General features: G+C 40.7%; 1 protein-coding gene across 1 annotated transcript; it reads right to left on the bottom strand.

Moving 5' to 3' along the window:
• Positions 1-7,220: 7,220 nt before the first annotated feature.
• On the bottom strand, positions 7,221-13,670 carry LOC113097067 (uncharacterized). The gene is made up of 2 exons (XM_026262298.1): positions 11,500-13,670; positions 7,221-8,413 (listed from the first exon to the last, which is right to left on the bottom strand). Exons 1-2 carry the CDS (start codon positions 12,518-12,520, stop codon positions 8,409-8,411), a joined length of 1,026 nt encoding a protein of 341 aa, XP_026118083.1. The 5' UTR covers positions 12,521-13,670; the 3' UTR covers positions 7,221-8,408.
• Positions 13,671-13,887: the final 217 nt, after the last annotated feature.

Genomic DNA, 13,887 nt, shown 5'->3' with positions numbered 1-13,887 from the left:
CCTTCTGAAGCCAACTGTCGGCTCAAAGGAGTTCATACATTTCTTCAAAAAGGGACAGCTGTTTCTGCTCGGTTTCGAACCGAGGACCTTTCGCGTGTTAGGCGAACGCGATGACCACTACTAATAGACAATCGGCGTAAGTCCCACACACAAGAGGCCAAAGTTCATTCGGCCTGGCAGTCTATGCAGAGTTTCCTGAAATGCTACCCTTAACATACCTCGGAATTAAACACTTGCAGCGTGATATCAAGCTGAAACCTGCCTTCCTGTGCTAGTCTCAAACTAACAAACCCAAAGTTTCAAGAACACAGGAGAAACTCAAAAATTTCTCTTGGTGATTTTTGTTGGTCAAATTTTTGAGTTTCTCCAATCTTCTTGAAACTTTTAGTTTTTTTGAGCCGAAATTTAAAGCTTCTCCAATCTTCTTGAAACTCACCACTGGGGTAGCACGTGTCTAGACTAGCATGGGAAAGCAGGTTTTAGCTTGATATCTCTTCAGAAAGCTGAGATATGGACTTGCCACGTACAATCTATCCCATTGTAAAAAAAACAGGCTGTTTGTGGTCAGTGGAATTCCGAGGGTTTAACACCTCTGGGTGCTTCGGGAGTAAGCGAGGAGCCACCTGAACAGGTTTATTGGCAGATTCGTTGACCATTGTGTTGAATTTCAAGAAGGTTAGCCATGTGTTAGAAACTGCTATGGCTTGCATCATTTTATCAGAAAATAACACTCCAGATGGATGTGTTTTAAAGTTCGTAAAGGGGATAAAAAGGCTACTTGTGGGCACGTAGGGGATCAGGGGGACACATAGACTGCTTGTGGTCACAGTCTTTGTATTATCAGTCGACAGAAGGGCAGTTAGTGGTCACATAGGCGGTAAGAGGGACAGATGGGCTGTTTGTGGTGACACAGGTGATCATTCGGACAGACAGGGCTGGCGCGCAGGGGTCCAAGTGGATATTAAATTATGTTGTGGGATAATTAAATATATTCTAAATAAACTACAAACTTAAAATTATATAAATTTATTTTGTTCTCACGTTCTTTCTTGTAACACCTCCCTCTCAGTGACAACAGCTGACTGAGCGGCTCTTTATGCAGCTCATTATGCAGGGCTTTGTCTTCTCACGTGTAAATCGTGAGTAAATCCGTGACTCGGATTCGAACCGGGGTTGCTGCTGCCACAAGACAGAATACTAACCACTATGCGATTTTTTTTTTTTTAATTGAATAAAGTAATCAATTCAAACATACATATCAATTATTCACATAGAAAAATACATAAGATTATTTCTTTGACATAAAAAAACTTCTACTTTGAATTGACAGACATCTTACTTACATTTAAAAGAAGTCATTAAATAGTTTAATCTTTTAAAAAAGACCATTCAATCCCCAGCTCTTTGAAAACCTTTAACACCTCCTGAGTAAAAATATTATAAAAAAACATCAATCGTTTCCTCCAACTTAAAATAATAAAACAGACTTTCAACATATTTTTCTACTTTTCTCCTGAACACATTCCATACATCGATTAAAACATTTTCCTTTTTCATCACCACTCTTCTTTCCCATATCGAACTTTTCATCAGCATTACAAGTAAATTAATCAGCTTCTCATGTTTACATTTCTCAGTTATGCCCAACATTAACACCTTTTCCCACTCAAAGTTCCCATTTCCTTCTCCTCTCAAAATTAAAATCACGCTTTTACATCTCTCATTAAAATCTTTCAGCTTATCACAATATAAAAACAAGTGTAAAAACCCTTCATCAGCATCTTGGCAAACTTTACATATTGCACTTTCCTCCATCCCAATTTTGCTTAAAATTACGTCTGTGAACACTGCTTTGTTTCTGATAAAATATTCCATATTCTCCAGTTTAGTCTGTACAATTTTCCCCTTTATATTCCCCCATATTTTCTCTTCTGTTACATCATTGAACATCTGTAGCCAATATTCATTTACAACAGGTTTCTTGAAAACCACATCTCTAAAAAAACAATAAAACATTTTCACATTACATTCTTTAAAAGCACATAATTTCCCCCCCCCCCCAGCTTTACATAAACATCTTTTCCTTGATCTTCTTCTTCCATATTTTCAATACTCTTTATCCATTCTTTAGGTATAGCATTCTTAATTAAATCATATTTGTTTGTAATCTCCTGTCTGGTATAATCCTCCTTTGCCTCCTCCATCACATCCACAATGTATTGAACTGGTAAAAACCCCTCTTTTAATTTATATAAAACATCTCTGACTTTCATGATTCCCACATCCCACCATTTCTTAAAAAACACCTGCTTGCCTTGATTTAAAATGCAGTTATTTAAGAATAAAGGCTGATTTAAAATGTTCTCTCTACCTTGTGGCTTAAAATGCACATTATCTAAAAATTTTCCCCATGCTCCCATCAGTTCTCTATAAAATTCTGGCATCCCCTCCGTCATCCAATTTTTTGTTTTCATCCATAAAATGTTAAATGCTAAAATGTTAAATAAAAATCCAAATTAAAATGACTACACTTGTTTAAAAAATGCCCCATTGTTCTTTTCCATGCTGTTTTATTTCCTTCGTCTAGATATTTGCTTATGATTTTCACCCTTAAACTGTTCTTTCTTTGCTCCACGTCCATTAGCCCTAGCCCCCCCTTCCCCACTGCTCCTATTAAAGAGTTATATGCAATTCTCGGTGGCTTTCCTTGCCATAAAAAATCTAAAAAACATTTTTTCAGCCTTTTTTCTATCCACAACGAAGCCACATATAAAATATGCCATATGATTTTTGAAGCCACATATAAAATATGCCATAACTTAGAAACCATTAAAACATTCAAAATTAAAACCCTCCCTTTCAAAGTTAAGGACATTAATCTCCAAAAATTCAACCTTCTCTCGATTCCTCCTAACATCTCCTCCCACATAATTCCTTCTGCTTTGGTTTCATCCCTCCCCATTAAAACACCTCAAATCTTTATTTCATTAATTTCCTTAAAATTAAAGTGCCCAGTTAAAACCTCACTTCCCCCGAATCTCATGTATACTGTTTTATCCTCATTCACTTTAGCCCCTGATCCCCTGCAAAATGTTTGTACTATTTTCATTGCTTCCCTTACACTCAACAGATCTTCCAGCAATAGCGTAGTATCATCAGCGTACTGAAAAAATTTATTCTCTCCTCCCTCTATGCCTATTCCTCTTATTCTTCCTTCCTGTTCTACCATTAATCCAAGTGGTTCCGCAACTAAAGCATGTAAAAGTGCCGACAACGGGCAACCCTGTCTAATTGATCTTGTTAATTTAAAACATTCTGTTAAAAACCCATTACATTTAACTTTCGTTACAGCACCTTTATATAAAATCTTAACACATTTAATAAAATTCCGTCCAAAACCAAAAGTATTCAAAACCCCAAATAAAAAAGCATGCTCTACCCTGTCAAAAGCCTTCTCAAAGTCCAAACTGATTAAAAAAAACATCTTTCTTCTTTTCATTAATATATTTTATGGTATCTTTTATGCTCATTGTTGTATCCGCAATGTCCCTTCCTTTAATACTGTAAGCTTGGTTTGTTTGAATTATTGTGGGCATCACTTCTGTTAATCTATTAGCTAAAACTTTTGATAAAATCTTTAAATCAGTGTTAAGCATTGTTATAGGCCTATAATTATTTAACTCCACTTTGTTTCCTTTCCTTTTATATAGCTTCATTAATCCCATTCCCATCCTTTCGTTCATCTCACCTTTCCTAAAAATCTCGTCAAATACTTCTTTTAATATAGTTGTTAAAACATCTTTAAAAACAATGTAAAACTCACTCACCAACCCATCTATCCCTGGACTTCTTCTTTTGTTTAACCCAATTATTGCTCTTTTTATTTCTTCTTCTCTTACTTCATCATCACACTCTTTTTTATCCACTTCTCCTACTCTGGCTTTTATCTTCTTCAGTAATTCCTTTTTCTCCTTCTTTTACCCCCTCTGTACAGAATAAGTTCTCATAATATGATTTTATTTCCTCTAAAATGTACGCATTTTCTTCTACTATTCTCCCATTTTTGCCCCTTATTTCTCTAATCATGTCTGCTTTCCCTCTTCTTTTGTCTAAATCAAAGAAAAATGTTGTGCACTTCTCCCCCTCCACTGTATATTTTGCTTTGCTTCTTAATCTTGCAGCTTCATATTTCTCCTCTTCCATTTCCTTCAGTCTACCTTCTATTTCTTTTATTTTCTCTATGCTTTTTTCTGCCTTATCCAGTTCCTTATTTAAGATTTGTCTTAGCTCTCTTTCCTTATTTTTCTTACATTTGTTAATTAATTTGCAATATGTCATTGTAAACTTTTTTACCAGATATTTCACGTTCTCCCACCACATTCGCTTATCCCCAATATACATTTCATTTTCTTTTTTCTTTTCAATGATCTCCTTTAGACTTAAAACATAATCTTCATTCTTTAAAACCTCTGTATTTAAAATCCAGACTCCCGGCCCTCTTTGCACTTTACTCCAGTCTACTTTAAAAAATAAAAACTTGTTATCGCTAAAACTTGTTTCTTCATACTTAATCTTTTTTATAAAATTCTCCACATTTCTTGTACATAAAATAAAGTCTATTCTTGTTTCACACACAAACTGCCCCACTATTTGCCTCCTTGAAAAATCTTTTATCTATTCATTTCTTTCTCTCCACACATCGATGATATCATTTTCTCCCATTAATGCTTTTAATTCTTTTCTCCCCTTGTCATTTTTAAAAACCATTCCTTCTGCCATGTCTTGTTTACTAAAAACTGTGTTAAAATCCCATATCATTATTATTTCCATATACCTGTTTATGATATTTCTTAAAACATAAAAAAAAAATCTTTCTTTTCCTTCTCCTCTGTTGGCGCATGTACATTGACTAAAATCAGTTCACGTCCTTCACAATTTACTTCAACCACCATACATTTCCCCATCTTATCTTTATACACTACCCTACTTGAATTAAAAACATCTTTTCTTATTAAAAAGTCACTCCTCTTCCAAGCCTTCCATCCCCATTGTTATATAAAATATCCCCTTGCCATTTCTTTTTATAGTCCTCCATCACACTCTCTTTCCAATTTGTTTCTTGTAAAACAATAACATCTTCGCCTTGGCATTTTTCCTTCACTTTTTCAAATGTACCCATGTCCATCAGTCCCCTTGCATTAAAAGTAACGCAACTTAAAACCGTTAATAAGAAAAATAAATACATAACAAACATTACTTTCCATCTTCTCCCTCCAACCCTCTTAACACTTCATATCTGTTTACAATTTTCACTCCGCCCATTGTCATTATCTTTTTTCTAGCATTTTCCACATTTGGTTTTACCTTTAATGTTTGCCTTCTTATTTGTCCTCTCCCCTCTCTGTCTTTTTCCATGTTATCGATCCTTGTCTCTTCTCAACTGTCCATTTCTTTGTTTTGATCATCCATTCCATGTCCATCTCCGTCCACACCATCTAAAACTGTCCGATATTTCCATTTCCGTCCATTGGGTGTCCTGTTCTGTTGTATGCTCCTTGTCTGCATCATTTACTTTTTCTCCTTCTTCCTCTCTGTTGCTCGCTCCTCCTTCTATTTCTTCTTGTTGCAATCCGTCTTCCTCTTGTCCTTCATCAGTTTCTCTTTCCACCTCACTGTTTCCTTCATGCACCTGTCCGTCCAACTGAAGTTCCATACCTCCTTCCTCTCTTTCCATCCAACATTCACATTTATTTAAAACTTCTTGACACCCTGGGCATCTGATAGTATTGCAATCTCTTGCAAAATGTCCCCTCTCCTCGCACTTCCGGCACTTAAAATCTGGGCAGTCTTTCAGCGGGTGTCCAGGGCTCATGCACAGCCTACAGGTCTTCACCTGATGGCTGTGCATTACCCTAAAATACTGCTGCCCTTCTGCTGTTTCCAGCTTTGTGCTATATGGCAACGATGCTACATCTTTGGGGAATCTCACTTTTAGGAACCTTGTTCCGTCTTCTATGTTAGTGCCCGGGTAAACTCTTCTTTTTATCTGTGAAATGGGATTAACTCCCCATCCTTCCAATTTACCTATAATTTCTTTGTCATCAATATAGACTGGCAGGTACATGAAGGAAACAACATAATCTCTGTTTTGCAAATTTTTTACCTCACAGTTCACTCCTTTTATCATCAGTTTATCAATCAGTTTGTCACATGTTTCTTCTTTCTCTGTTGTTAATTCATATTCTTTTCCTTGTCTTGGCCTTAGTGCCAGGATTTTCCCATGTCCACATTGTTTTGATACAGTCTTGATGATATCCTCTGCTCTCACCTCGATCAAATTCTCTACGTTCACAATCACTGTAGCCTCCTTTAGATATTTTCTTTCAAGAAATTTTTCCATCGTGCCTTGGTTATTTCCATTCCCAGTAGTCGATTTCCCAGTCCAGTGTCATTTACCGATCGTGTCTCTCCGCCAAATCCAGTATCGTTTGCCATGCGTCTCTCTCCAACCAGTCCAGTGTCGTTTGCCATCTGTGTCTCTCCAGCCGGTCCTGTGTCGTGATCCATTAATTCGTCCATTTTAAGAGAAAACAAAAAAAACAAAAAACAAAGAAACCACCCTCCAGCCAGCAAAAAGCTGCTGTTAGGTGGTTTAAAACTGAAAAACACACAAAAAACTGAACTAAGGTCCAAAAACAACTTACAAACAAACACAAACTGTAAAAACAAAATGGAGGAGAGCCTTCCTCTCCAAACTGCAGCCAACACTTCCTGTAGCTCTCTAGCGCCTTCAGGTTGGTATGGCCGTAAGCCCAGAAGAGACGCAGGTGTCATGGGATGAAAGCTAGAAGCAGTTAGGACAAAAGGGCAAAGGACCATAGAAGGCACAATTACCATCACAGAAAGCTAAAGCAATACTGCAAAGCCCTCCCGTAGTCTGCAGGGTTCGAACCTGAAAAATCTATGACCTGGATTTGAACCGGGGTTGCTGCAGCCACAACGCAGAGTACTAACCACTATACGATCATGGCGTACCACTGGCTCACCCAGGTTAACCACTGGAGCCCGAATACATGAAGCACCAGCGGCGTGTTGGTCCATCGAAGAGGGACTGGACATTTTGCAAATCAGTGGGAGGACCTTGAAAAATTCAAGGACGCTTTTCCTCATGGCCTTCAGCAAACAGCGTAGTCGGTAGGATTCGAACCTGCGCAGGGAGACTGTAATGGTCAGCCTACTAATAGGCACCACAAATTTTGTAGCCAAATTAAACAGAGGCAGTATGAATACACAACTTTGAAATGTAAACAAATATTTATTTAAACTTGCAAAAGGGCAATCATCCAAGCCCAATAATATAATTAAACATGACAAAAAATAGAAGGAACAAAGTCTTAACCAAAAAGAAAAATCCAAATTAATTTCAAATGCAAAATAAAGTTTCCAAAAATAACTTCCTTAACAACAAGGTCAATTTCAAAATAACTAAACAAAATACCCACAATACCTACAACCCTCAGGCCACACTCTCCACTGCAGCAACAAACACAGACTACCTTCCATTACAAAGTCATTCACATTTATACTGGTGGCCAGCACCATTACCCCATGGGGAGGGACAAACTCACATACAACACTTTACACATGTTCACCTAAATATACAGCGTCTAAAAGAAACATATTGGCATGATGTTATAATTAATAAATCTACTTTGATGTTATTAAATCATTCACATTAAACAGGAAATAACAGCAACAACTAGGCCGCGTTGCCCCTGAAACCCCCTCGCTCAATTAATACATGGTAGATTCCCACCCTAAGCGGAACCAATAATTCCTGCCATGGTTTCCTACCGGGACTCTAAAAATCACGGGACAAATGCTACACGGGAACAATACACATCATTTACAGGTATTCCATTCACTCTGATCAATAATTACAATAAACTCTTATCACTAAACAGTCTCTGTGTGTGTTTGTGAGTATGTGTGTGTATTAAAGTCCATGTTGAATGTGCGGTCTTCCCGTGACCGTCACACTCCCCTCCACCCATTTTCAAGCCGGCAGGCGAGAAAGAAAGTCCGCTGTAGCATTACTCTTTCCTGGAACATGTTGGACAATAAAACGATAAGGTTGCATAGATAGATACCATCGAGTGATTCGTGCATTTGAGTCTCTCATTCGATCCATCCATTGCAGTGGCCGGTGGTCAGTTTCAAGGAGGAACTCCCGGCCAAGAAGGTAGTACCTGAACGTGTCCAGGGCCCATTTAACGGCCAAGCACTCCTTCTCAACGGTGGAGTATCTCACCTCCCTGGGATACAACTTGCGACTTATATAGGCCACTGGATGTCTATCTCCCAGTGCCCCTTGCAACAGCACTGCCCCAATGCCAGTATTAGAAGCATCAGTCTGCAAAACAAAAAGTTCTTCAAAATTAGGACAAGACAGCACAGGATCATTGCATAGGGCATTTTTAATGTCCTGGAAGGCATGCTTTGCCTCCTCAGTCCACTGAATTTGGACAGGACAGGTCTTCCGTGTCAGATCAGTTAAAGGTGCTGCTCGAACCGCAAAATTAGGCACAAAGCGCCTATACCACCCAGCCATACCCAGGAATGCTCTCACTTGAGTTTTCGTTTGGGGCAGGGAACAGTCTTGAATTGCCTGCATCTTTTGTATCTGTGGCCTAATGACACCACCACCGATAACATATCCTAGGTATTCAGTTTCCTTCTTTGCTATGGCACATTTACGGGGATTGATAGTAAGACCAGCTGATTGAATACGATGAAACACCACTTTGAGATGCTCAAGATGTTCTTCCCAAGATGAACTGAAGATAATGACATCATCCAAATAAGCTGCTGCGTATCCTTCCAGCCCACCTAGCACTTGGTCCATTAACCTTTGGAATGTCGCTGGTGCCCCATGCAGTCCAAACGGCATAGTACAAAAATGGAAGAGCCCCCAGGGGGTCTTAAAGGCTGTCAGCTCTTTTGCAGTGTCACTCAAAGGGACTTGCCAGTAGCCTTTGCATAAATCAAGTGTGGTCAGCCACCTAGCCCTTCCAAGATGGTCAATCAAATCATCAATTCGCGGAGTAGGGTAGGAGTCAAATTTGGAAACTGAATTTAAATAACTGAAGTCCACACAAAAGCGTAGGGTTCCATCTTTTTTTGGAACTAAGACTACAGGGCTACACCACTCACTGCTAGAAGGTTCAATAATACCCATGGCTAGCATTTGATTCACCTGTTCCTTCAATGCTGGTAATAACCGTTCAGGGATACGGTAGCTCTTCCGTCGATTGGCAGCCGCTTCATGTAATGTGATGTTGTGATGAATCAGTGTGGTGCGTCCAGGTTTCTCTTGGCACACCCCTGGGTGACAAATCTTCTGAAGCTGTGACTGTTGAAGGGGGGAAAGATGATTGAGGTCAACTGTGGCTACTACCGGCCGGGGTAAATATTGCTCCTCCACCTCATCTTCATCCTCCACCTGACGAATCAAACACACACCAGCCACTTGAGGCAGTCTCTCATGCCATTTCTTAAGCAAATTAACATGCAGTACTCGACTTGAGCGCCTCTTCCCCAAGTTGGCAACCTCATACGTAGTAGGTCCAAGCTTACGGACCACTTCAAAAGGTCCCTGCCATTTAGCGAGCAATTTGCTGGTATCGCTGGGTAACATTACCAACACCCTTTCTCCAGTCTCAAAACTTCTTACTTTGGTCTTTTGATCATAATATTTTCGCTGACGTTGTTGTGCTTGAGCTAAGTTTGACTGGGCTAGCTGAGTCATGCTCTTCAGCCTCTCTCGCATTTGAAGAACATAAGAAAGGACATGTTGAGTCTCTGGAGCCTCCTGGCCTCCCATCCAGCACTCCTTCAATAGAGCCAAGGGACCTCGCACCTCCCGGCCATATAACAATTCAAAAGGTGAAAAGCCAGTAGAAGATTGAGGGACCTCCCGGTAAGCAAATAGTAAATAGGGAATCCACTGATCCCAGTCAGCTCAGATTCACTCACATACTTCCGCAGCATTTGTTTAAGTGTCTGATTAAACCTCTCTGTCAAACCGTCAGTCTGTGGGTGGTAAGGTGTGGTTCTTATGCCCTTAATACCCAACAAGCGGTACACCTGTCGTAAAAGCTTAGACATGAAGTTGGAACCTTGATCAGTCAAGATAGTTTTAGGAAAACCCATTCGGGGAGAACAACTGCATAAGGCATATTGCAATGGTCCTAGCCTTGACTGTCTTAAGAGGGAAAACCTCTCGGTACCTTGTTGCATAATCGGTCATAACCAACATAAAGCGATTTCCAGTTTGCTTCGTTCTAATGGCCCTACCACATCCATACCCAACTGTTCAAAAGGCACACCAACTACGGGAAGTGACTCTAATGGGGCTCTAGGGGGACCTCTACCGGAAGTCTTCTGACACTGAGGACAAGTTCTACAAAATTCTGCCACATCTTTATTCATATTTGGCCAGAAAAAATGTCGGCTAATCCGAGCTGAAGTCTTCTGCCTTCCTAAATGGCCAGCCCAGGGAATAGAATGGCCCAATTCAAGCACCATCTCCTTTGCCTTCTGAGGGACTACTATGCGAGCCTCTATCCCCTTCCCCTTATACAACACACCATCTTTAACAACATCAAATTCCCTAAACCACCTGCGGTAGAGTTCTTATCTTGTCCCTCTTCCTGAGCCTGCCTATATAGTGAACCAATCACTGAATCCTCTTGCTGCCACAATCCAATCCCCTGAGGTATGTCTTACTGGAGCCATCCCTTGTTCTACACTAGGTTCCTCACAATGCGTCACAGTAAAACGAAGTTTATCTAATCTTTTTTGTCTTTTAGGTTTCCTCGACTTACCTGGATGAGCTTCCAAATCTACTCCAAAGTAAGGTAACATACTCAAGGACTGACTATCTGCATTTTGTTTCTGAGCCTTAGCCCGGGTCAAAGCTACACTGCAATCTTTTATCATCCATGCTTTCATTGTCATCTCTGAGTAGGTCTACTAGAACAGGCAAGTCTCTGCCCAAAATCATTGGATACGGCAAACCATCCACTACACCTACCTCCAATATATAAGCCTGCCCGCGTACATTAACTTGAACACCTACAGTGGGGTACTGCCTTTCTTCTCCATGAACACAACAAATCTGTGCTATAGAAGTGTGACTCCCCATATCTACAGAGACCAAATCTGAACGCACCAGTGATTGCATACTTCCTGTGTCTACCAGTGCTCTAACCTTTTGTCCATTAAGAACTACCTCAACACAAGGCAATATAACTGGGGTTACTACACCGCTAGATCTTGGAAATGTACACATATTGACCTGGGTAGAAGCATTACTAGGGCACCTTGACTGTTTGTGACCTTCTTGTCCACAATGGTAACATATCAAACTCCTATTCACACCAAATTTCAAACCAGGGCTTTGTTTGGCCGAACCAACCTTATCACTCACAGACTTACCTTCATGGATGGCTCTTACTGTAGTGGGGAAGGAGTGTTGGAACTTGTTGGAATCTTTACTCCCCTTCCAACGCTTGAATGTCCATGGTTGAGTCTTGCGTCGCGCTGCCACAAAGGTGTCTGCTAAGTTGGCGGCTTCTGCAGCAGAGACAGGGCCTCTTTCCTTAATCCATACTTGCAGATCAGGGGCCAACATGCGCAAAAACTGCTCCAAAATGACTGTCTCCCCAATCTCCTCCTTAGTATGATGCTGTGGCTGCACCCACTTGGCATAGTTTTCTTTTAGTCTGGCATACAACTCTTTTGGGGTTTCATTCTCCTTCACTTCTGTTGACCGGAACTGAAGCCGATAAGTCTCTGCATTTATGTCATACTTAGCAAGAATGGCTGCTTTGACTTTGTCATAATCAAGTGAGTCTACCATGTCCATATATACATATGCAGCCCTAGCCTTGCCCGACAAGAGGGGCACTAACCTAACTGCCCAGTCGGTTGTTGGCCACCGACACGCCATCGCTATTCGTTCAAAAGTAGCTAAATAATGCTCTACGTCATCTGTCTCACTCAGTCGTTGCAGGTGTGGCTCTCTCTCAATTCTCAATGGACTCTGGCCTTGGCCTTCCAGTGGAGATGCAGCTGGTGATTCCATCTGTCGGCTGACTGATGTATCCCGTAACACTGAGGGCACTCGCTGGACTGTTGGTTGTGATAAAAGGCCAGTCTGAATATCACTACCAGGCCGTAGATCTGGCGTCGTCCTTACATGCACTTCCTGCTGCAGAAGAGAGAACTGATGCTGCATTGCTCTCCACCGAGCATCTTGTCGGTCAGCCTCTTGCTCCAGGCGACGGTCTCGAGCCTGCTGCTGTGCGAAATGTGAACGGAACAGGTCTCTCAACTCTGCAAGTGAGACATCCTCAGTGACGCTCCCCAGTTCCACTTCACTAACATCACCTTCCCCAACAGCTCTACCGGGTTCCTCCACCTCAGCTTGATCCGTCCGCACCTTTTTAGGAGCCATTCTGAGCCGACACTATGCCACTGTTGACTGCAGTGGAGAGTTAAAAATAAAACAAACAAAAAAAAAAAAAATCCCTACTGCTCTCTTCTGGCTATCCCACTTCTGACACCAGTGTAATGGTCAGCCTACTAATAGGCACCACAAATTTTGTAGCCAAATTAAACAGAGGCAGTATGAATACACAACTTTGAAATGTAAACAAATATTTATTTAAACTTACAAAAGGGCAATCATCCAAGCCCAATAATATAATTAAACATGGCAAAAAATAGAAGGAACAAAGTCTTAACCAAAAAGAAAAATCCAAATTAATTTCAAATGCAAAATAAGTTTCCAAAAATAACTTCCTTAACAACAAGGTCAATTTCAAAATAACTAAACAAAATACCCACAATACCTACAACCCTCAGGCCACACTCTCCACTGCAGCAACAAACACAGACTACCTTCCATTACAAAGTCATTCACATTTATACTGGTGGCCAGCACCATTACCCCATGGGGAGGGACAAACTCACATACAACACTTTACACATGTTCACCTAAATATACAGCGTCTAAAAGAAACATATTGGCATGATGTTATAATTAATAAATCTACTTTGATGTTATTAAATCATTCACATTAAACAGGAAATAACAGCAACAACTCGGCCGCGTTGCCCCTGAAACCCCTCGCTCAATTAATACATGGTAGATTCCCACCCTAAGCGGAACCAATAATTCCTGCCATGGTTTCCTACCGGGACTCTAAAAATCACGGGACAAATGCTACACGGGAACAATACACATCATTTACAGGTATTCCATTCACTCTGATCAATAATTACAATAAACTCTTATCACTAAACAGTCTCTGTGTGTGTTTGTGAGTATGTGTGTGTATTAAAGTCCATGTTGAATGTGCGGTCTTCCCGTGACCGTCACAGAGACCCCAATGGATTTCTAGCGCTAGATGGCGAAGGATAGTCCGACATAATTTCAGAAATGTTGAGCAATGTCGAACTGCGCAGCCAATCGCATCGAAGCCCTATGACATTTGGACCAATCGCGTCGAAGCACCTTAACATTTCCAGCCAATCAAAAAGCACAATTCATAACATTCTCTTGACATTCGTGACATTTGGCCAATCATAGAGCAAGGGGATGCCGGCGGCACGTTTCCGCGTATCATAGGTGGAGGGGTCAGCTCTTCAAGTCAGGTGTCAATCAAGTTGCCGAAATGTGCCGAAGGTGTACGAAAGAATGACATCGTACTCAGGAGGTGTGTCAAGGGTCAAAAAGTTCATTACTGAAGTTCGTGACCTACGACGAGTATCATTGCCGCGGAGCTCAGCATCATTTTTACGGAGGACAGCCAAACTTCA

Source organism: Carassius auratus, unplaced genomic scaffold, assembly GCF_003368295.1.
Source record: "Carassius auratus strain Wakin unplaced genomic scaffold, ASM336829v1 scaf_tig00216101, whole genome shotgun sequence".
NCBI lineage: Eukaryota > Metazoa > Chordata > Actinopteri > Cypriniformes > Cyprinidae > Carassius > Carassius auratus.
This window is presented reverse-complemented; position numbering and strand designations above follow the sequence as displayed.

Excerpts from the sequence above, each read along its gene's own strand:
- LOC113097067 (XM_026262298.1), bottom strand. The coding sequence starts at position 12,520 with ATGGCTCCTAAAAAGGTGCGGACGGATCAAGCTGAGGTGGAGGAACCC.